The sequence below is a fragment of the Gymnogyps californianus genome, chromosome 11 (assembly GCF_018139145.2).
Source record: "Gymnogyps californianus isolate 813 chromosome 11, ASM1813914v2, whole genome shotgun sequence".
Classification (NCBI taxonomy): Eukaryota; Metazoa; Chordata; class Aves; order Accipitriformes; family Cathartidae; genus Gymnogyps; species Gymnogyps californianus.
Genome location: NC_059481.1, coordinates 14,476,033 through 14,500,867, shown reverse-complemented (window position 1 = coordinate 14,500,867; position 24,835 = coordinate 14,476,033). Strand labels below are relative to the sequence as shown.

The window sequence follows — 24,835 nt, the reverse complement described above, 5'->3', positions numbered from 1 at the left end:
TTTGCCTCACCTCATGGCGGGGAGAGGGCGGCGACGGGGCTGGGGTCGGCCATGCGGGCCAGCCCGGAGCCGCGGGTGGCCGTGGCGTGGCTCTCTCGGACAGCTGGTAACAGCGGGCCTCCCCGCCGGCAGCCTCCGGGCGGCAGCCTGAGGGGAAAACAGCGCCCAGGCGACAGGCAGCTCTGAGGAAACGTTACTCAGATCGCCTCCGGCCTTCAGAAAACGGCGAGGAGCCAAGGGCAGAGGTTGTGCTGTTCTCTCACCTGAAGATGGGGCCAGCCGGCTCACCCACTTACAGCTGGGCTGTGGTGCAGCCATGCCGGCTGACGGCCGGTCACACACAGCCCAGCCCTGCAAGGCCTGGGGCTGCGGGGCGGCCGGCGGGACACCGCGGGAGATGTCCGTCCTCCGTCCGGCCTTTGGCGACACAGCACAGCATGGCTTGGGGGAACCGACTGGAAGGAGGCAGCGCAGCTCTGGCTAAAGGCCAAGGGTTCTTTTATCCCGGTGTAATGCAAATGACAGGAAAAAAAAAAAGCAATCTTCAGCATCTAAAGAAGATGTAAAATTGCAATTGTGCGTGAAAAACAGGATAGGATTAAATTGGGAATAACGAAGCAAGTTTTTTAAAGGCTGTGGATAGAAAGTTTTCCACAGTGAAGCTTATCAGGCTGGGCTGAGGAGTCTCACCAGAAAATTAATAGAAGATCTAGGATTTCATCTAGAAGGCTGGCATGCATTGCTATGATCAAATAACTCCGTTGCCCATACAGTACACTCTAAAGAACCTCACTATTCTCTGTAATTAACCTATTGCTGATTTGTTTGAGCTACACCATATTCAAACTAGGCATGTCAAGTTGTCAATAATACTGTAAATAGCAACTCTATTTGTAGGAAGCTGATTTCCTGCTGAATTTATCCAGTGGAAACATTTTTAGCTGTGACTGTGTCAAAGAGACAAAGAAAGCCTCATCTGACATATTTTTGTACTGGTTTAATTAAAATGCCCCAAGTACATAGCTTTTGATTTTCCAGTAGGTGGGGTTTTTTTTTTAAACAGCATAACAGTAAGTAATAAATTGGAATAATTTTCCAAATTTTGCAACACATCAGTTGTGATATTAAAGCAAGGTACAGTTAACAGTAAAACACAAGGCTAACTATGCTTTTACCACCTCGAGTGGCTGCATGCCCTGTTGTTGCAAAGACTGTGTAGTCGTTATTCTGATGGACTTCAAACAGCAAGTACAACAAATGCACGTACACCTGTTCAAAACACAAAAAGGTTGGGGCACTTTCTCAGACATTTGAGCATACCAGTTCATTAGGCTCAGACATATTTAGATCAACACTGTTTTTTGATTTCTTTTTGCTGAGTTTTGTCCCAGGTTTTGGATACTTTTCCTTGCTATGAATGACCTGGATATACTGGTCATTGCTGCTGTTCTGTGGATCACTGCTGGATTCAATGGAAATGGAATCAGATTCTGTTAGAGATTGCTCCAGCTTTTGCTTTGATTTTGGTTTCACACGTGGCTCAGGATAGTTCAGGTGCACTTTCCTGTAAGCGTATGGAGGCCTGTCCAGGTCTAGCTCAAAACCATCGTCCCAGGATTTGTAATGCACTCTGGCTAGATCCTTGCTCATAAGAATGTGGCCATCAGCACGTTCCCCAATGTAAAATCGTGGTGCTGGTCGAAGATCAGACAGTGAGCGAGGGCGATGGGATCTGTTCATGAATTCTCTCCCAAGTTCCTCTTCATCCTCCTCATCTTCACTAGGATGAGGGGAATACATCTGGTGTGGTGTTCGAACCACGTATCTTCTGACATTGCGTGGATACAACTCAATAACGTCTCCCGATTCGTCCTTTCTGAAGTGCCTTTGGAGCCGGGAGGTAGAACGGAGCGATTTTTTGCGGGACTCATTTTCATTAACAAGAAAATACCTGGTAGCATATGGCCTACGTCCCACAAAAACAGGAGCACCTGCCCCAAGGGCATCCGGATTTACCTGCCGAATGCCTTTTCTGAAGAGAGGCTCAGAATGAACATCTTCAGTGTGCTTTTTGAAAGTCACTGGTGTGTAGGGCTTTGTTTTACAGAGCTCACTTGCACTCCCATGCACAACGCTTGGGTACCTTTAGGAAGGGAAAAAAGGAAGGAAATATTGACATACACACTTATCTATTAATGTAATTTAAATGTATAAAAAATTCATTGCTCTGGAAGTCAAACACTAGATTGTAAGGGTGGAGATTCTGTAATCTCCATTGTTCCAAGTTTTTAGGACCAGTTTGAGAAACATACCCTAGAAATTAGGAGATATATTTGTTCTTCCCTGGGAAAAGGCAGCAGACAATTGACCTCTCAAATTACGTTCCTGTTCTGTTTTATTATTCTGAGAACTGTTTAAAAGTGCTCTTTATCTGATCACTTGGGAAAAAAACAACAGGTAGCTTAAAGCATCAGTCTGCTGATGTCCAAAACTGGCTGTCCTACAACTAGACCTGCACAGGCATTCTGCACAGAGTTCCTTTGCTCTTACTGTGTTTGTCTTGTTCATGGAAACAGTACCCTGCACAAACTGTTTTAGTTACACGCCTCAGGGGAAGCTTAGTATTTACCTTTGCTTAAAGTGTGTGTAAAATCCATCAACTACATCATTTCAAAAGCTTTATAATCCCATCTCAATTAAGGGAGAGTTAAGGAGGTGATGTCACCGGCAATCTGAATAGTACCCATGAAGGAATCTGCTTTTAAAAAATTCCTCAGCTGTTTTACTGCTCCAGACAGTCTGAATACATGTCTATTTTGTAAATAAACACAGGCATGTCATGGACCTGCTGGAAGAAATGCCACTTTAAAACCAAAGCAATCTTGCCTGTTTGTGATATGATCGTTTCTTGTTTTCTGTACACTTGATACTGAGGGAGCTGGCGTTAAAGAGGTTGAAGTTGTGGGAGTTGCGTTGACAGGTCTTGCAACATCAGTTGAGGGCACAGTTTGGGGCACAGACTGGGAGATGGTTTGTATTCTGGTGCCTTTGCTCACGGGAGATTCAAAGTTCAAGACACTGCCATTCTTTCGGGGAGTTGAGGACCGAACAGAAGACTCCTGGCTGATAATATCACTTTCTTGCTCTGGTCTCTTGTCATTCCCATCCAGATTTTGGATTCTGGCTAGAAAACAAAAATTATTACAGGAACTGTCCAGGTCTCTAAATTTAGAAGCTGGTGTGTAAATGCAGTGGCTCAAATTCACCCTTCAGTCAGGGGATCCACTGCTAACAGAACCACACTGTGTTCAGAAAAGAGAAACTGGTGTCACACTGGGAGACGTGGTGATAAAGGGGTGGATCGGCATGCTATGGTACATGGCAGATGTAGTACTGGGGAACATAGGTAAAACACTGGACATTGCACTGTAGGATTCCAAAATGGGCAACAAGCCAATGTCTCTTTTCAAAAGCCCCGTTTTAGTTCACAATGTGCACCACTTCCAATATGAAGGTGGCCCAATTCAGCAAACTGGCTCCAGTGACTGTGCTGGTCACAGCCAAAAGCTGAATTTGGTTTCTGTAACAAAGGAAATCCAACGAGGACACATACCTCATTGCCCTTAATAGTCACTCCTGATCACTGTATTGCTATACCTCAGGTATTTCACCATTTATGTGTCCGCTAGAGAGCTATAAGGGGGTCACAGCAGCATTAAGATCTCGCCATAAGGCTACTGAATCATCTTCTCTTTGGCTTGGCAAATTTTTACTCTTTCCTTTCACTGGGAGGTGTTGGAAGGGTGGCATCCTTTCTGTGGTTTCTCATTGCTAGAATTTGAGAAGCGGAAGGTGCAGGTTCAAATTCCCTCAGGCACAGTAGACAATTAAGTCTGAAATCTTTTCATAGCTGATGAAATATTCAACCATCTCAGGTCAAAGAATAGGGGCCATTCCCTTCCTTCTCTTCTGCCTACTAGCCTCTGAATTTTATGCAAGGTCTGACATGATTTGAATCACCAGAGATGCCTCTCAGGTTCTGCCCTGTTGGTGGAAAATACCCAGGGCCAAAGATCCCAGCAGAATTTAGGTATAAACTACACACTTTGTCTTTCAGTGCTGCCAAGATTAAGTCAAGCTGAGCTCAAAAACCATCTAAAAGGAGGACTCTACAGGAAATACAGTTTTTTAAATGTAGTTGAAGTCCCCTATGTGTATGAGAAATCAAAATGATTTTGCATCCAAATGCTATATTAATAGTGGCATTGCTAAAGCTCACCAACTTACCTACTGCCATCTGAACCACCTTTTTCTTATCTTCAGTTCTTTCCTAAAATACATTCGGAAGGATGAGAAGCAGTAAATTATTATGGATTAGAGAGTAAATCTGCTGCTGTGTAAGGATGAAAAATACAGGATTGGTTTCACATTGTGAAACACTGGAAGTAACTTTAGAGATTTAATTAGTCTAGTAGTTTACTGAAGATGCACCAAACTGCATGCAAAAATGCTTTGTGCTGTACTTACTGTTTGGATCTTCATTCTCAGTTGATTGTTGGTGAATTTTAATGATCTTGCAATACTTTGTAGGTAATAGATTAGCATGCTAGAAGTGAAAGAGGTGATTATGAGTCACTTCAAACATTCTTGACAGTTTCCTCTTTGAGGGTCTATAGGTCAAAGTGATGTACAGGTTCAGTTGCTGCTTTGTAGCATTTCCTTTATACCGTGATAATGGATCACAGCCTTCTTTCAAGCAAATATACACGAAAGAAAGAAATGACACCGAAAACAGATTTAACAGCAGTTCTAATTGTGCCTGTGGTTTTTGCAGGTCTTTTCATTGTGCATGTAACCCTGGGTGCATCTCTAGCTTTTTTTTTGTTCATTTAAATTCTGGACATGCTCAAAATGAAAATTTTTATAAATATTTTCTCATCTTTTTTCCCCAGTCCAATGTTACAGAACAGACACACCAGAATTACAGCTGAGTTTGCACACTCATACCAATGTAATTTTGTTGACTGACTGGAATAACACCTTGTTTACACCAGCACAGCCGAGGATCAGGTCTGGCCTGACATAATGGATTACACTGGCTTTCAGATGAAGTAAAATCTTATAGCTAGACTTCATACCACAAACATTTATGTATGTGCTTAGCCATCAGTTTGAAGCAGTCAACAGATCTACTTAAATTTGTAAATATGTTCATATTTACATGGCTGGGACCTGAGAGGAAAAAGTTACAAATAGGAGTATTGCTTTGGTCTTTTTGATTTGTCTGAAAAGCCCACTGGTGGGACAAACTCTGCATTTGTCTGTAGTTTACAGGGAAAAAAAATGATACAAAGGTACATGCAAGACAAATGATACTTCATAGAGCAAAGTGAATTTCAAACAGCTCAAAGTAATTATTAATTCCCAGCTGTGAACAATTATTTAGAAACTAGAGTAAGAAGGGACTTCCACTGGAAAGTCTGGAGCAAGTTATATTACATTAACACTTAAGAGCAGACCTTCATAATTGATTTATCTTGTCAGAAATCAGGATGACTGAGTAGCTTCTTTAAATGATAGACTGAGCCCTGTTCACAGTCATAAACTGAACTAATGACCATGAGGGAAATGGAAAATTAATTTCTGAGGAGCGCCTGAGAGGGAAGAAGGATCTTAAAACTTCCTGGAACCAGCAGCACTGCAAGCCTTGACACAATATAGTGAACTTGCTCTAACACAGTATCCCAGAACAAGAAATGCCTTTTGAAAATGTGATGACAGTCTCTTTAACATACTCTCATTCCTGTCTGATCCATATACCATATATTCAATAAGGTGGGTTTTTTTCAGATATGCTTAATAAAATTACAATAATGCAGTGTTTGTTCCTCAGTATCAACATTTGGCTCTCCAGAGATAAGGCCAGTATTAATACAATCAATTTAACCTGTCCGTGAAAACAAAATTACTTACAATAAAAGTAGTAGTGCAGGGAGGACAACCACAGGACTGCTGATGTAAGTAATCACTGTGTTGAACCATGTGGGAAAATCATTTTGAATTGTTTCAGAAACAATATCATATATTTTTTCTTGTCCACTACAAGAGGAGGGGGGAAAGGTAAAATTAAGTTGTAAGAAATCCTAGAATCCTAGATACATCAATTTGCTAAGCAGTGTTGCACTGAATAAACAAGGAGTTTCATCCAAAACTACTTTGGAACAGTACAGTGAAAGGAAAACAAACAAACAAAAAGATAAAAGCAACTAGTTCATTATTTGCTTTTTAACAATTTTTCCAAAGCACAAAAGCATTGGCCAGGCTTGGAGGGTGCTTGAATTGAGACACAAGACAGTGATGCGTGCTAGATTGCTCGGTGGCACATTACATTATGTAAACATAAAATAACTGAACCATGTATATAAAGCAAAATGTCAAGGCTCACTCAGAACATTGACATATTCACCTAATTAAATCTCAAACTGGAAAACATTGGCAGCAGAAAAGCATTGTCCTATCAACTTTTTTTTTTTAATCAGTAATTTGGATATTATTGAGCCTGATGAATTTATTGTGAGAGGGTGAAATAAAATCTTTGCAATTTTCATTAGTCCATTATAACTTACCTGAAGGGACCACAGCTTGAAGATGGCTTATATCGGGCAATAGCAAAAATTGTTGGTAGCATGCATAAGAACAACATGAACAGCAACATGGCCAAGTAGAAATTATTGGATCTGCAAGAAGGCATAACGTGTTTCAGATTATACTAATCAGACAGAAAAACAGAGGCAACATAAAAGGTGCAAGTCTGCATCTACTTAACAAGTTCAAGATCTACATTGCTGAAAGATCAAAATCATTCTGCTATGATTAGAAAGTCTGAACAGAGCCAGTTTAAACAGACTCTTAATGATCAAAATCCTATTTGCACTGCTTTCCAGATACCACTGCTGCAGCCAGGGAACGGTTTATAGCACCCTTCTATAAAAACTGACCGTACTGCCCGGTTGTGTTGGGGGAGAAAAAGAATAGCAGCAGCAGTTGATTCATCTTCAAAACATGTTAGAAGTAACTGATTCTTAAGAATTAAAGATGCCCTAAATTATTTCCATTTTGAGTAAACAATTAAAATATTCATCATGATGGAAGAAAAATGGGAAAATCTGTTGTCCGATACAACAGACAAAAGCAGATACTTCATAGCTTTCAAAGAAAGAAACATCAAGAAATAGGACTTCCAACAGTTAACACCTGTAGGTTATTGTGCTCAATCAGATTTGTATAGACATAAAGCATTTGTGTTAGGCCATGTACATTGGTCTAGGAATATTCCCTGACATATTTTTCAGTTCCTGCATATCTTTACCCTGCTTTACAAACCCTCCAGTTTCTCAGTGACTATGTTTTTTCCACAGACCTTTGCTATCACTATTACTGTCAAATTTGATTGTCAACTTTCAGAGCTAAAATCTCCTGTCATTTTGTTCCTATGCACAGAAGACATTTCCATTGTCTGCATTTGATTTATTCTTTATCTTTTGTTCTTATTTTGACTAACCGAGATGCTCTGAAAACCTGCTGATGTGGTACATTACACGTTAACACAGCCCAGCTCCTCAGGTACATGAGTCCAATCAACTTGAGAACATTGAATGCTGGTAAGCAAGGTGAAAAGAAAGCTCCCATCCTGGAAAAATAATATCATGTCAGTGTTGCCAGAAGCAATTTTAATAGCAAAAGAACATATGAAAAAAACAGGTAAACAACAGCTCACTATCAACAGACAATCTCTTACGATAATAAAGTATAAAAGACTGCATTACCAATATGTTACTCGAATAGGTTTCATTGGAAATCATCAGATTGACTTAATAATCAGCCAACAAAGGACAAGAAAAATTGCTTACGGACTACATACCAGATCATTCCTTGGTTGTAGACCAAATGCAATACATTCTCTGCAATTTTGAATTCTCCATATTCTGGCTACAAGAAACACAGTATAGGATGAATACCTTGTCTTGATCTTTTTTCCAGATCATTTATTAGAAGCATTTGACTGCATCAGTTTGCAGACAGCACATAGCCTGAAATGTCCAGATCAAATACCAACTTTTGGCAGGCAGTGGGAACACAGTAAAACCTACTCTGCAGCAGGGGATTAAATAAACTAATTCCTCTCTAGTTTACTTCACTTCCTTAGTTAAGGACAAAGAACAGTCCTCAGCCTTTCATGCCAACAGCTTCTTGCTAACCAAATATTACTCACCGTAATTTTCTTAAAGGGCTATATGCTTTTGGTTATTGTTTCTTGGACCACTATCTACATTATGGATAGATGCTACAGCTACAGCAGAGAGGATGTGGGGAGCAACTCCATGCCGTCGTCTCATCTTTGACTCTGGGACTGCTCCATGATCTCATTTTGGGAAAGACAAAGATTTTTGCGCCACAGCCATGGGAGTAGGCTTGAGAAAAGCATCCAATCTCAGCATTTACCCTGTGCCCTCCAATTTAAACTCAGTGTGAGCTGTGCCTTTGTGCTACCAAGTGTGCTACCAAGAAATTATTTATCTGTTGAAAGGCTTTAAGGACATTCAGTACTAAGGGAAGGAGCCTACTCATCTTCAGCATCTTAGTTTGATAAAATAAAGACTGTACTTACAAACTTGCTTTCTAGATCCCAGCACCAGCAATCACTTAAATATCGGACACACAGTCCGCGGAAGAAATCAATTAGCAGGATGCTTGCGACTGTGAAAATCATGTCGATAATTGAAAGCTTTAGCATCTCCTGAAATACATATTGTTCACACATACTGAGTCATTCTGGAAGCAAATGGACTGCATATGGCTCTTTTGCATTTGTACTTGTATTTTGGCTCAAGCTTAGTATCCTGATAAAATATGATTTGAATATATAAATTATTTCCTTTTAAGCTTTTCCTGTTTGACTTTTCCCGTACTTGTCTTTGTTCTAGCAAAGAGAACACATATAATCAAGCTTCCAGTGTGCCTTCTATTGCTTGCAGCAATAAAACTCTGGTCATGATGGCTTCAAGCTTTCTTTTTAATGACTGCTCTGAAAATTTATCTAGATAAACTGAAACGAGTTGGTTTTTCTATTGTACCCAATCCTTTAATTATACTGACTGTTGTAATACACACTTGCTAAGTGCTGCACAATGAGAAATGCTTATTAGTCATATAAAACCAAAACCCAATGGCAGTAGGATCATCAAGCCATAAGAGACCTGTTTAGTGCTTACAAATGAATGGGGTTATCCTATATTTAATTGAGCTTTAAAAACGTAAAATTAAACAAAAAAGATTCAATTCCAAACATCTCTAGCCCATTCTGGGGATAAAACAAACAATCAAAAAACCCCATGAACACCAATTCTAAAAATTTCCTGATGACTGTGCAATAGGGAGAGGGCCATACAAGAATGGAAGTCAGGCTAATAAACCTAGGAGGTGTCTTTTGCTCCAGGTGATCAAACAAGACCTTTAATATTGCTCACTCTGGAACAAGGAGCTCAGCAAGTCAGAAGCATGCTAGGATCATTCTTAATCTAGTGGCCTAGACATAAGTGCAACACTGACAGAGACCAAAGTACATTGGGATCAAATGACATCTTTTGAATTTTGTGTGGTTAAAATTTCTCTGCATGTGCTAGTGCCACTGCTAGTCACTCAAAGTAAAGGCCCAAAATTATGTACACTTCACACGTAGGGAAGCAAAGCGTCATATGAAGCCTGCAGATTTTCTGCAACCTAACTGTGGGAACATGCATACATGGTGCTGCCACCCGACTGGCTCCATTCTTACGAACTGACGTATTTTGGAACCTTTTTTTCTTGTCCTCTTTCTCTCTGAAGAAGTGAGGAACACTTGATTCTCTAGTGATTTACCAAGGCAGAATGAATAGAGACTTCAGAGATATTGTACAAATGACCAAGCGCAGAATCTCATGCTTGGCCTGGGTCTGCATCCCCATCTATCCAGGCAGCAATCTGAATCTGCACAGGGTGCATGTTACTGCTTATACATTTTTATAGTCATGTTTCTCTGTATGAGTTTAATAGGATGTATCCTGTTAAAATAGGATCTGTATCACTCATCTGTAGAGAGATGCCTGTGCAGAGCTGAAGACAGAGACCGAAGCCTGGCAAAAGAACATTTGTGCAACGCTAAACGCATTGTAGATACTGAACAAATAACAAAGCTTGTATCTGTGGCCATATCACTTTGTGTAGTCTTTACTCTTTCTACACAATCCTTAGCTAAATTCTGGAATTTATACAAAGAAAAGCTCTAAAATTGAACACAGCACAACATTATTTTAATTTTCTGTCAAATGTGGATTAGGAATAAATTGATGACATAATAAAACAATTACGTACTTGACCAACATACGTCTCCCAGCACTGATCCTGTGGGTTCTGGGTGTTAAAGGAAACTGTTTTGTTAACCAGTGAGTCAGAGACCGTCAAGCCTTGAGTGCGACTCTCTTCCGATGTGACAATGCCGTTTCTCTTAATTTGTACATCAGGAATAGTTACAGATAAATTGTCTTCTTTAGAAAGAGTTTTAGTTGCTAAGAAGGTGGTAGAATTACTTGCATTGTTGTTAACATCAGAGTCCTGAAATAATAAATGTCCCAAAAGCTACTTTTTCAGCTGTACATACATGTAGATGTCTATACCTTCTACAACGTACACACATAAAGGCATTTCTTCATGTATTTTCAAGCAGCAGTGAAGTGACTGTTAAGTAGCTGTCAATGTACGGAGTCAGACAGAACTTGTAAGGACAGTGCTGAAAGCTGATTTTACGTAGCTGGAAATATTTGGCCTAAAGTGATGGGTTTTTTTTTCTTTTTTAAATAGTTAAGCAATGCACAGAAGTCTATTTATCTCATTACATCAGCAATCAAATGGATCCAGTTATCCTAAAAAACTACAAGTAGTTGTAAATGAACATTACAAACTAAACTTAACTTTACAATCCTATCAAACTGTAATATGTTTTAATCAATTTCAAACAAATTTTCATCTGACTTCATATATGTAACAATAAATGGAATTCTATCTATAAAGTCTACTAGCTTTACACGTCAGAAAACATCAGGTTAAACTTACAGTGACACTCATACTGTCCACTTTATCCAGGAGAGCAATGATTAAACTGTAGAGGTTTCCCAGGTATAGAACAAGAACCCTGAAAACAACCAGAATAAGATATGGGTTATCGGCATTGTTGTCCCATCGACTTCTCATACTTCTCTGGTTTGGCTCGACTAAAACACGTGACCAGAACACATCTCTCCTCTTCCTCCCTTTCTTCCCACGTATTTTCTACACTGCATAATGCCCGTACCTGGCAAGCTGGAAGCGAAGAGTAGTCCTTGGGTGATACATCTCCAGAGCTGCCACAAGTTCAAAAGCAGAGGGTGCAATCATTGTAATCAGTGACACAACTACGCTTACCTACAGAACAGAAAGATGCAGCGTTTTTGTAGCTTTTCATGTAGATCTTCTGTGGTACCTTGAGTGCTGATTGAAATACTGCTGATGCACATGCTTTGGTGATTGCTTTTCTTGGAGAAGATGCTTTAAAAAGTTATTATTGACATTAGTAATAACAGTAGTTATGATTAAAATTATAGACCTGGAATACCACTCGGGAATCTTTACCCCAGACATTGTAGCTTTAAAGTTACTACTTTATTAATTAAAATAAAAACTTAACATGTGGGAAATATGAAGCCAGCATCTTCCTCTGAAATGGATGAGGAGCTTCTCCATACCTATTCACTTCCTACTCTCAGTATCCACTCGTTCCTCTGAATAGAAATATTCACAGAACATTCAGTATCCCCCAGCTGAAACCCACAGCTATTGTCAAAGCTGATTCCTTTCTAGTCCATCGGCCCAGTGTTCGCTCAGCTCAATCATGGGCGCAAAAGCAGATTTGTAAGTGACGGGAGAGTTTATGCTTTGTCCTCACAAAACAGGGGCCAGCTAGAACTGCAGTCTCTGTGAAATGAGGACCTGCAGCATCGCCCTGCCCACTTCAGCTCTGCTCACACCTTGCCGTAGAGCGGAGGGAGCAAGTGTGCGAAGACAGATCCAGGTAACGGCCACTCTGCCCTCTCGTTCCTCGTTTCTCCTGGCTAATCTCTTGCGATTTACACCTCAGTGCACACTATTGCTACAGAGAGCCCTGAGACAATAATCCTGCTTCTAACACAGAGGTGGCATAAAGACAGCGTACCTCATTTTTTTCCCAAAGAGTCAATTCCTTTTTGGTGCGCTCTAACCTTTGGGATCGATCCACGACAAAGTATATGATGTAAATACTTCCAGCAAGCGAGAGAAGCACAAGGATGTTTGCAATAATTCTTAAGCTTATAGTCACTGCCCTGGGGGGAAAAAAAAAAAAGACACAGCCAATACAGTAGGTTGTCTTATGACACCAGGGGTCTTTTCTAACATGGTTTTTAGTAGTACAAGACAAGCAGATTAGCACTGCTATCTGCATTGAAACAGTGCTTTGAAAAGTATCTCTGATCTTATATACATACAAGTTTTTGCTTTTCTTCTTTTCCTGCTCTTCCAATATAGCTTCCTTGAAAGAAACACAGCATTATCATTTTAATAGTGTTCAGCAAAAATAATGCACATATCTTTCACAGAAGGTATCAAGTATACTAATAAAAAGCTTCACATGCTGGAAGTGCAAGCAGATAAATACCTCTCTGTCCTGCATAGCTTTTTAGGAGTGATAAGTGAGCTTAAATAGTGAAGGAGATTTCTGAGAAACAAATACACAGTAATCAAATACTTGTGCCCTTTCAGTCATGCATGTTCAATGGGGTACAACCAGAGGTTTACACTACCAGATCTTTTTGCAGGACGTGCCTATAGAATCCATGTGTCAGTAATATAATACAGAACTGTCAAAAGTTATCCTCAGTCACTGAAATAACTAAATATCATAGCTTATTAATTTATCCTTGACACAATTTGAAGTAATTTTGTTCAATGACTTAATGAGAATACACCAAATTTGGGAAATAAATTACTTTTGATGAAAACCACGTCTGTTCTTAAATTCTAAATGGAAAACATCTGTATTTAAAACAATTTTCTAATATTGAGAGAGCTGTAAGAAGTCCCTGGACCATTTGTTATAGAGAGATGAAATAAATGAGTGTTTTCACATTTTTACATGAATTTGATTCTATTACTCAATGAAATTGCATCACAAGCAAATTTGTTTCTAGATATCTAACTTCTTGTCACACATACAGTGGCATTAAATAAAACTCTTCCGAAGAAGAACACAATGGCCTTACTAGGACAGAATGACAGCGTCAGCAAGTATGATGTGACTGCAGTACCACACAGAGATGCAATACCAGCCCTCCCCTAGGCAAACAGATCTGTAAATGAATACCAAAAAGCAATAGAAAATGCAAGGGAATGAGAGGAAAGACTTCTATAGCTTACAGATTAACAAAGAAATCAACTCTAAATAATTTGAAGGTCAGTTGCTCACCCTAATGCTATTAACTATGGCAGCAGCTTTGCTCTCTGCAGCCTCGGGGTTTCCTATTAAATAGTCCCAAGCACAGAACAGTCTCCAACAGAAAGTGTAATTCTCATCAGAGGCACTTGCTAAACTCATTCTTGAGTTCTTTGCCATTCTGTAAAAAAATAACAAATATTCAACTGTTGTTAATGTGTAAAGATGAATACGAAGGAAATCACTGGTTTGGTTCATAGTTTTCAGATGTCTACGCCTTTAGAACTACCAAAAGTTTGCAGCAATTAGTGTCATCGTTGGCAGCTTTTTGAAGAAAGTAAACCAGGGTGAGGTTCAGAGCATGAACTTCACTTTTGTTCTAGGGCAGAAGTGACTCACTGTGGACGGGCGTTTTGGTATTTACATTCCTTATAGCTGACAAATAAAGCAAATCTCACTAGAGATGTGGACTTAAGCATATTTCAGTTTTATGATCTCCAGGTAGGATCCAGCTGGAAGATACTATCACTAAGATCACTACTACTGTGATTACAAGCTAGTTTGGCAAAACCAGTGATCATGCACAAGATCTGTTTGTTTTCTGTATTGTTCTCACCCTTGAAATATATGGTATTGTCAAATAGAAACCCAGTGCCATTTTACAGACCTTGGGAAAAAGAAAGAAAACCACACCTACTCATCTCAGATAGGCAAGATGGCAGAATATTGCAAAGTGTAAGAAATGAAGATTAATAGCTTATGAAAGAAAGGGCATCCAAAAGGACAACATTAAAAGGGGAACTGTAAGCAGCTCAGCAAAGAGTCAGTGAGCTAAGTCAGAAGAAGAGCTAATCATATCCAGAAACTGCAGATGTGTAGATCAGTGTCAAACATATCAGTGACCCTTGGCACAAACCAGCAGGTAGAATAAAAATAAATGAAAAGGGAAGGTTCGGCTTCAAAACTGAGAGTTATTACAGGCAGCGCTAAAAATATCCCTGGACTGCACTGTGCCGGATAAATAGGTATCCAGAAGGGAAGGGAAAGCAAATCAGAAGAGGATAGAGTGACCTTGCCCCTCTCCAAGCATTGCACATTCCTGGATTTATGGTCAGCGCTAGCAGTCTTGCTCTCTCTGCTAAGTAACTCCTACTCCTGGCCCTTCAACAGCAAAGAAATTAAGCTTACATTCAAATGGGATGCCACATACCAGCTGAAATAATGCAAATAGTATTACATCTAGGATGGATTTTGTATATTTGTATTTCAATAGATATGAAGAATAATGCTGAAAGCATTACACTTAAAATATAGGTTTCTGTCATAGCAATATTTATATCAGAAAAGAGGAAAACAGAAAGGACTTCCATGAGCGTCGGACCTTACACTATACAAACACAAAGCACACAGATCATCGTCTGTGCTGCCCTCCTTTTATAGACTGGGAAACTGAAGAGAGCAAAGATAAATGATAGCAAGATAAAGAGCAAGCTAGAATTAAACTGAGCCTGACTCCCTGATATTAGCAGACTCGAACAGATTAATACAACTATGCAGAACAAATACAGAGGAAATGGGATAAATACACCATTAACCATTGCCTGAACACACAAGCTTACGAACAGCAATAAATGGGAAGTCTTACTTTTTTAAGAGAATGATGAAGCTGTAAGCAAACACTGCCATTCCAACAAGGAAGTAGGCAAGTGGCAGCCGATATCCAGCTTTCCCAATCTTCCTGTCACGACCGTAGTAGCCATAAAACAAAACAGAGTACTGGAGGTAGCCCTGCAAAGACCAGAGCCTGTAAGTAAGAGCAGTAACTAATGATTACAGCAGAAGAGTGACAGTGAAACAATAAGGAGTGATTTTAGTCTTGCCCCTAGTGACCAGATGGTGTCCAGGTCTTGAGCAGATGCAATATGCTCCTTGGGAATGGTCTTGCTGACTGTGCTGCCGAACGGCGCTCCGGCCAGTAGCTGGGAAAGAGAGAGAAGGTCTCAGAAGCCGTGCGAGCCCGTCTGACCTGGGGCTGCACAGAACCACCCACCAAGAGCTGCCCGCACGGATGATACTGTCAGGATAGCGAGTATTGGGTCATTCCTTGTCCTAAACTAGAAACTCCGTGAGAAATCCTGCATTCATTTTCCAACAAACCGGATGGGTTTTTTTGCTATCTGTGGTCTACCTATGAGGAAATTTAGTGCTCTGTAGACATCTTCAAAATGGCTGAGAAATGAAGAGAGAGATCAACTGAAACCATTAACAAAATAGCTTTAAAAATTATGTTTGTTTTAATTTAAGCATTTTAAAATTGAATATGACAGTGTTTGATCTCAAAATGGTATTTCAAGATTAAATCAACTTTTCCTTAAAAAACTAAAAAATGAATGTGAATACCTTTTTTATTTCACAGTTTACTTTTTTGTTTGATTTGGGGGTACTTACTTTTTTTTTTAGTTTAGCCAATGAGAAGAAAAATCAGATATTCCCATGTTTTCTGATAATGTTATTAAAGCACAGGTTAGATGAGGCAAAAAAATATTTATAAATAATTTAACGAAGTTAACAAATAGCCTTACTTGCATGCAAGAACTAAAAGTTGTGGCTGTTCAGAACTGCTAGAAAATGATTTCTAATGGACAATAATCCCAAGTCTGGAGAGGAATGTTATGTTTTTCTGCCTATAAACGACACTAACAGGACTTGAGCATACTCAACACCAACTACAGCTTTTAGTATTTGTTTCTTCATTTTAGTAATTGGATACAAACATATTCTGTAAAAGCATTAGTACCACATTGACAAAAATATCATCTCTAATAGCAAAAATCTCTTATCCTTTGGCAGAAAAAAATCTCTTAATAGGGGAATTTATTTTAAATAATTTATTTTAAATTGTACATTTCAAATTGATGTATGCCTTTAAGTGTGGCATTTGTTTAATTCAGAAAGGAAAGTGCAACAGTAAACATTTTTCTGTAAATATTAACAACATGTTCTTACCTCTGGTAAGACTACAAATGCTCCTGTCATTATGGTAAGTACAATATTGATTCCAAATAGCCATCTCAAGAAGATGAAGTAAGAGGCAACTCCAGACCCAAAATGACCTTAAGCCACAGAAAATAGTTATCATCTGAGCTACACATTCTATAAAAGCTCACATCATTTATTCATGAAGTATTATTTGAATAATAAAACAAAAGAAAAACCTTTCTTATTCATGCAGGGCATACAGCAAAGTAGAGAAAATGTTAACATGTCATTGAGGAAAATATAATTCCAACACGAACTCTGTTGGGGAAGCCTCATGATTACCAGCAGCATTTATACAAGAAGCTGCTAAGCTGAGTGACATCATGCATCCATTTTCCTTTACCACTGAAGCACAGAGGTATGACCTGACTGCTGATGTAATGTTAAGGGCTGCTTTAATTCAATTAAAAGACTCAAGGGCCGCTAACACAGGTTACAACCACGCTTAACCCTGGGCAGATCTGGGGATGTTGGCTTGAGGATGCTGCCCCGTGGACTGTGACAAACTATAACCAAATCTTGCTGCATTTTCAGAACCACAATGGGACAAATTGGGCTTTTTAAAAGTTACCCCCCACTAAGACCATAAATGAGAACTGTGCAGTGTCTAAGGCACCAGGGGAAGAAGAAAAAGCAGTTTTAAATGAAAACTGTCACTGCTGAAATTTGGCACTTAACTCTCTCCCAAATATTATTTAATCCAGTAAATTAAAAAATAAACCCTAAGACTCAGGATTTCAGGAAGTGCTTTACTGTTCAATACCATTAAATCTTTATACTTACTCTCGATTTTCTTTATTCTCATTTCCCAAGGAATAAAGATTACCACAAAATTATATGCAAGTCGAATAAACTTCCTCCAAAGCTGAGAAAAAAGCAGAGAAATTAGAAATATGACACTTCTGCATGTAAAAAAATAAAAATAGAAATGCAAACTATTTTGCTCGTGTCTCTTTCATCTTGTATCACAAGAAATATTACAAACATTAATTACTAAGGTCTTAGAGCACGTCTGTGGGTAAGGTGGGTAAAGCAAACCACGGTGGGTTTTAGAAACACACAAAACGTGGGGGGCACAGGAGTCCTTGACTCTGCTTACCAGCCAAACGCCAACAAAGATGAGACAGAGCGCCCTTTATACACCCCTGAGGGTACAGTCAGGAGCCACCGACCTACATCTTTTACACATAAAGACCGTGAGGAACCAACAGAAGGAAGCCCATGGGCGCCATTCCCTGTCGCCTTCTCCGTGGCTGGGGGCTGCAGAGGGGCGGAACTGCAGAGAAGGGCCAGGCAGCGGCTCCAGGCAGCAGAAGTCATCCAAGTTGGGTATTGCTGGGACGCCTAGCCTCTGTGTAATTTATGAGGGAATCCTGCTGCACTACACATAATAAATTTGATTTCTAGGACAAACAAATGAACATACAACTAACTTAAATTTTAAGAGAAGCATAATGCCTTAGGGGAAATTTTCTTAGAGGAAAAATAAGCTTTTGTATTCAACAGCAGCAAATTCAACTACTATATTCTCAGCTCTGTGTATTACAGCTGACACCAGCAGAAAACCTGTGGTTTTATTTTGTAGAGTCTTTATTCAGCCTCCATTTTTTGCATGGTCAGAGGGAAGCATCTTCCTGCACACAGCGGGCTGTGCATACGCATATGGGAGGAGAAACAAAATCTGCATGTGCAAAATTGAGTGCAGTTTTTGATTTGTTGAATTAGAGCTATAACTTTACAGTATCAACAGGAAAATAATATTTGTATATCATGCATTATAAAGTATTTTTAGTACAGCTAGATATTAAAACCACCTCTATATTTTAGGCAGCAGCAGTGTCAATATTTTATCATGTAATCTAATCTCCTAAAACCAAAGAGGAGTAAATAACATTTTAATTACTGAATATATCATCAGTCTTTTTGGCCGAAGTTAATTAATTTTTGTGGTGGTATGGGTATTTTATTGCATGAACGGGAAGTATTTTAATTAAACAAAGAAATTGTAGCTGCTGGGAATTGCATGGGAATTGCTGGGATTGCTACTTTCATTTGAAAACAGAGTTCACAAGGCTGAGAAAGGAATCAAGCAGCTTGTGCCAGTTGTACTGCAGATTTATAATGTATACAAAGGTGTCCATGTGGGAGTAGTATTTGTTAAAATTATAATTAGATAGCTATCGCCTCTTTTCCTGCCTACTGCATACCTGAACAGATAATTTATACTCTTAGAATCCAATTATGAACAGTGTGTATTTTGCCAATTCTAAAAAACTTATTTAAAAACATATACGCTTCCAGCTGCATTTTGTTCTTAGCAAATGTTCAGCCACTGAGGTCTTAGTTTTGATGATGTAGTGCTTGTTTTGCTGGGCTACAATTTTTATCTCCTTGGTCACCATGCTACTTTCTGAGAAAATACGTGACAAGCAAGCCCTTCCAATTAAAGAAAATGCAGCTCATTCTGTTGCATTTGCTGACTTTAGCCCTGATGTAAAGGCTATATTCCCTAATTTGTGCTAGGAAAAATACAGTTCCCCTACACATAATGAGTGGTGCTAATTAACTGCTGAATTATATCCCTCTGCTGAATATCTTCAAGCAAATACACACAATAGAGGCAATTAGATTAGACAAAAACTTTTATTCATTGTGAACTCTAAGATGAAAGCCTCCAGTTTTTTATAGGAAGGGGACTATGAACAAGTGATAAGCCCAGTCTCTGATTTACTGACATGTATTGCAGACCCTTAGCACTTCTCTTTCTAGGTAACATTCTAGTTCCATTCAAGTCAAAGGCAAAAACCAGCATTTATTTTAACAGCATTTTTTACATCCACTGCATTTGCCACACATGCAAAGGCAGAACAAGGAAGAAGACTCTTCCCTACCTTGGCAGGTAGTACTTTTAACCTTTGCTGTGGGCCAGCATAACAGAACAAGAGATACATATGCAGCCTTTCACTTGTTCACATGAGTAAAATGGATGGTGTTCTATTTTACTGTTACAACCCTGCCTTTCTGAATTAAGATAAGTTACTCATTAAAAGTCTACTCATTATAATGACAAAAATACTCTTGACTGCTTAGATGACTAAAGATCTCTTCTCTATTGGTTGCATATTAGGGACAATTTCCTACATGTTATTAATTTCCAAAAATTAGGGCCAGGGTCTGTTTTCAGTGGTGTAAGTCGATTTACGAAGATTAGATTCAAATTCTTTGAGTATTATGCAAGCAAAAACCTTCTTTAACAATGTATTTACCATAAGCTATTGTAGGATTGTCTTCCAAACTAAAAGCTAGACGCATTTTTCATACTAAACTATTGAACTATGGCCCCAGAGTCTGGTGAAATAGCTCTTCAGAGAATACTGGCATCATGTTGTTGGTATCCCATTCTCATCAGCCCCTCTAGCAGGCATCAATATTGGTAGATTATTTGAGAAGGAAGCTTATACTGCGTTAATAGAAGGACATGATCCCTCAACACATCAAATTAGTCTGCAAAAAAAGTAATTACTAAATTCACAAGGGGGGGGGGGGTGGAAAGCAGCTTTTAACTGCTTTTTCCTCCCTCTACAGAGTTCCTGAGTTGGAGATCTGGACTGCATAGCAAACATGCACTTCTGTGAATGAAAACTGCAAATGGCTATTGGTATAGAAAAGAGCTGTAATTTAAGAAAAAGCAGCCGTACCTCTGCACCAGCGGCTTGGTAACCTCTTGTTCTAGTGAGTCTCCCTTCATACTTCAGCACGATCTCCTTTGCCTGTCTGCAAAAGAAGGTGGAATTTCTTTCTACATTGATCCTGTTACTCGGAGCCCCTTATTCTGCACAAGCAGCAACTAGCAAAGTTGTCAAATTCTCCGAAAGAGAATTGTGGACTGTCTCACCATAAAATCCTTATCTACGCAAAGCTTTTTTCTTTTCCTATTGAGGTTTTTACTGCCACTTTAAAACCACTGAGAATTTTGTCTGAGAAAACTCAGCATTCAAAACTTTGACTGCAGGGAGAGTTTTCTATTCCTGTAATTTTTTTCTCTGTCCTTTTGATTCAAAGTCTTTCTTTTAAAATGGCACAACCCAAATGAGTAAAATAAAAAGATCCCCATTACAGTCTGGTTAATCTCATGTGGGTACTAACACCTCTTCTGCAAACATGGTGTAGCACTCTTGTAAGATGCAAAGAGGTGTATGTTCATCTGGTCATATGCAGTCTTTGACCTCAGCAGAAGGTGTATGGGGACCACCAAAATCTCATGAGCAGGAGCAGGAAGGCAGCACGTCACAGACTCTGCCCAAGAGAGAAAAATCTCTTTGCTTCCAGGATTACACAAGGACTCCGCTGCTGGTAGGGATTCCTCATGACTGAAATGCCATCCTAGCATCATACAGGCTTTTAAGAGAAGGATGCCAGATGAAAAGGAAAAATAAAGCAAGCCCCAAACAGATCACGCTGTGAAAGACCTGACACAATTTAGGCAGGTGGCCCAAAGAGTTAGGCATCCACTCTTTCATTGTAAATTTAGAATTATTAATACAGTAATTGCAATCTTAAAATGTGAAACGTTATTACTACACTGAACATACCTTTTAAACCTACAAGTGTTCAGTATTTACTGCCATTTACAATATATTACCTGAAGATTATGGCTAGCTTCTGTTCTCATACCATGCAATAGTTACATGCAATTGCCTTGAAAATGGCAGACTGTTTTTCTTTGTTGGGACACAGTGAAACAATTTAGCTTAAAAACGTATTACTGAGCATTACCAACAGCCTTTCCGTAGACCACTGAACAGCTGACACACTGTTTTAATATTTAATAGCCAAAGCGTGATTTCTTGCTCTCTCTCCTATACAGTGACTCTAAAGGGAGCCACAGGCATGCACAGGAGACAACTTCACCTGCATACTTTCCACCCTGAAGCTGCTGCCTTCAGCCAGCTCTCAGATCTTGTCAGAGCATCCTCATGGCATGCTTTCCTAGCAGCTCTTAATCATTTCTGTGCATAATATCCCTTCCAGCTTGCACTGAAAAACTTCAGAGGCTGGAAGCACTGTCACAGTCAGTGAGCCTGAAAGCTTTTGTGCAAACACCTTTACCTGAGCGCCCTCAGCTTCTGCCTCATCGGCCACGGCCGGCAGCGGATGTTGGACATAATCTCCTTCTGGTACTGGATGTTCTGAAAGATCTGCTCTGGGTCATGGCTCTCAGTCTTTTCTTCACCGATATCATCGTCCGAGTTGCTGGCAGCCCAGCACACGCCCCACGAGAGGAAAAACAAGACAAATTATTCCCATTCGGATTCCTCAGCAAACTGTTGATTTGCCCAGAATCCAACCTATTAGAGCAGCATAACAGCAGTGAGGTAGGGAACTCGCATGACGTTATTGTTTTAAAGTTGATGAATAATTCAGATGATTTCCCCATCTCCAGGATGTGCCTCTCTTCCTCCCCACCACTTTCTGCTCAGTCATAAATTATCCCCACTCCCCACCACGAATCCCAGTCTTTCCTCTCTGAGAATTTCCAGCCATACAGCTTGTACATCATGCTAGCAAGACACTCTGTATATTTTTCTGGAACAAAGTGCTGTCTGAACATTTCCAGCAAGAGCACTTAACTTTCATTTGTTCACCATGTGGTGTTGGCCTTTTATCATTATTACAATCAAAATAAAATATTTTCTTGTTAGAATGGGGGGAACAGATGCTTAGATCGTGGTCGCCCTTTGTTCCTGTTCCCTGCTGAGGGGGATGGGAGCGTGGGACCCCACACACCAAGAATTACTCATCCCTGTAAAAAGTTTCATGTGCTTTGACACAGATTTCTGTGGATGATTATTAAATCATCTTTCCTGATGCTGTCACCACATTTGCTAAGGTACACAGCTCTTGCAATTCCCTGTCTGAAACAGGGTGTTGTATATGAAACAGCAGCAATATTCATTCTTGCAGAGGCTTAGGTCTAAAAATCTCATGGTGACTGTTTCCCCCCCGAATGAAATAAAGAGATCTGAAGTACTGCAACAACCACCAACTAGGAAGTTTTCTAATTCTGTTGCTACGTACTTGTTGGGAAAGTTCCCTGCAATTTTGCTGAAAAAGCAACACCTTTTAATCGCTTAGAAATAAATCATAACCTAAACCATGCCTTCTAAGAACATTCAAAGGACATACTTCATCAGACCACTGATCCATCGGTCCACAGTCCTGTCCCCTCGGTCACAGGGGACATTCGAGGGAAATGTATAATTACGCAGGAAAAGGGTAGAGAGATTTCTTACCCTGCTATACCCTGAACTCATTGGAGTTACACTGTTTTATGTACAGCATTTATGTTGCAGTATGAAACATGACTTTTGTGAAAATAAAAAAACAAAGGGGTTTGAAATACATCTAAATATAGAGAGAAGAGTGATTCTTCTCACGCTCCTTTCCATGTTACCACACTCTGTCTAAATGAAAGTGAAAAGACAAGATCCCACTTCTGTGCTAGATAAGGCAGATTTGCACTTCAGGAGAGAGGAGGGTCTCTTACCTGTGGGGCGGCTCCTGGTAGGTGTAGATGCCAGCGTGCCGCTTCACCGTTCGATACTTTTTGCAGGACTTGGCAGTTTTTCCTGCAGCAGAGCCCGTTGCTGCTGCCATGGTGGCAGCTGCTGCCCGCACCAGGTGAAACTCTGCCACGCTAGAAGGAAGCCTTTAGCTCGCCGGTCAGATGTCTCATAAGCAGCCAAATGTTATTATGTAGAGAGCAGCGAGCGACTGCGAGCCCTGCGGAGCTGAGGCTTGCTGCCTGCGCCTGGTGCTCCAGCCGTGGACAGGACCCGCTGCCTGGCAGTGCCTGCACGCCTTAAAGCGGCAGCGCGCAGCAGCCCCTGCCAGGGCGCTTTTAAGCGAGATGCCAGGCGGCCAGGTAGGGAGCAGAGTCGAAGGGTGGGCCAGCTGTGGGCCTTCATTCAGAGCCAAGTTTCCCTTGTCGTCGATGAGGTACTCCCTCAAAGCACCATCCCACCGCACCACGCTGGCCCGGCTCTGGGTGATGTTTCCAATGAATGCACTGGACGTACTGTTGACGTCTTTGCTTCACGTGCTTGAGAGAACGTTCTTGCTCGGGTAAAGCAAGACAGTTTGCGTTTTGGCCTTTACTAACAGAGAAAAATGCAATGTCATTCTCCCGCAGGACTTCCAGATCCTCTCCCAGAAGACAGCCCTGACAGAACATGATGCTGCTGCTTTCCTGGGCCCCAGCCCCAACCTCTCCGCATCACCTCCATTACTTGTACCTAAATTTATGGATTTTCTCTTGGAGGTATCAAAATACCTGCTATTCAGACAAGTACAGATTACTAAGCAATTCACTTTTTCTTGATAGCTGTAATATCTTAAATATGCTCAATTCCATTAATTACTATATCATCTTTAACATTTACAATAAGCATTGACTAGATTATTGATAACAATAATGGTTATTCCTGGAGCTAAAACACTGGAAAACATCACCATCTGATGCTCATTTCCCATTTCTTCAGCTCTACTACTTAACTAATTTTATTACAAAATTAATTTAATAGATACTCAAAGTATATTTAACACAGAGAATCACTTTAAAAGACAGTAAATGGACTGGTGCTGTGAGCTTGAAGACCCTGTATTAAATAACTATTCTCTCTCTCACTTTCTGTATGTCCTGGGGCAAATTCTTGCACTTTTAAGCCTCATTTTCCATCCTTAAATAAGGATAGCATTTCTGCATTTCATAGGAATGATGCACTCGGTGCCTATCATATGATCCTTATGTATTATTACATCATTAACTAGCATCATATGGGCATGAACTTTCTAATTCACTCAAAGTATTCATGTGCATGATGTGAGAATCACCTCGAGGGAGGTGATTTTTCCCCCTCTACTCTGCTCTCGTGAGACTCCACCTGGAGCGCTGTGTTCAGCTCTGGGGCCCCCAGCATAAGAAAGACATGGACCTGCTCGAGCAGGTCCAGAGGAGGGCCACAAAGATGATCAGGGGGCTGGAGCACCTCTCCTCTGAAGACAGGCTGAGAGAGTTGGGGTTGTTCAGCCTGGAGAAGAGAAGGCTCTGGGGAGACCTTATAGCGGCCTTCCAGTACCTAAAGGGGGCCTACAAGAAGGCTGGAGAGGGACTTTGTACAAGGGCATGTAGTGATAGGACAAGAGTTAATGGCTTTAAACTGAAAGAGGGTACATTTAGGTTAGGTGTAAGAAAGTAGT

At 40.2% G+C, this 24,835-nt stretch overlaps 1 protein-coding gene across 1 annotated transcript; it reads right to left on the bottom strand.

Annotated features, from left to right (window-relative positions):
* Positions 1–1,033: 1,033 nt before the first annotated feature.
* On the bottom strand, positions 1,034–23,233 carry TMC3 (transmembrane channel like 3). Its single transcript, XM_050903410.1, has 22 exons — positions 23,124–23,233; positions 21,686–21,829; positions 20,275–20,350; positions 17,360–17,441; positions 16,544–16,650; positions 15,418–15,516; positions 15,183–15,325; positions 13,571–13,718; positions 12,594–12,637; positions 12,284–12,431; positions 11,387–11,496; positions 11,149–11,227; positions 10,411–10,650; positions 8,669–8,797; positions 7,922–7,989; positions 7,562–7,690; positions 6,627–6,737; positions 5,974–6,099; positions 4,528–4,606; positions 4,288–4,330; positions 2,887–3,184; positions 1,034–2,143 (listed from the first exon to the last, which is right to left on the bottom strand). Exons 1-22 carry the CDS (start codon positions 23,231–23,233, stop codon positions 1,303–1,305), a joined length of 3,354 nt encoding a protein of 1,117 aa, XP_050759367.1. The 3' UTR covers positions 1,034–1,302.
* Between the last annotated feature and the right edge of the window lie 1,602 nt (positions 23,234–24,835).

Bases quoted from the DNA above. Each gene is read 5' to 3' on its own strand.
- TMC3 (XM_050903410.1), bottom strand. From the start codon at position 23,233: ATGGCAGCAGCAACGGGCTCTGCTGCAGGAAAAACTGCCAAGTCCTGC. The intron at 8,798-10,410 runs GTACGTAATTGT...TATGTATTTCAG, and splicing joins GGGAGACGTATGTTGGTCAA to GAGATGCTAAAGCTTTCAAT. The intron at 7,691-7,921 runs GTATGTAGTCCG...TTATTTTTCCAG, and splicing joins TACAACCAAGGAATGATCTG to GATGGGAGCTTTCTTTTCAC.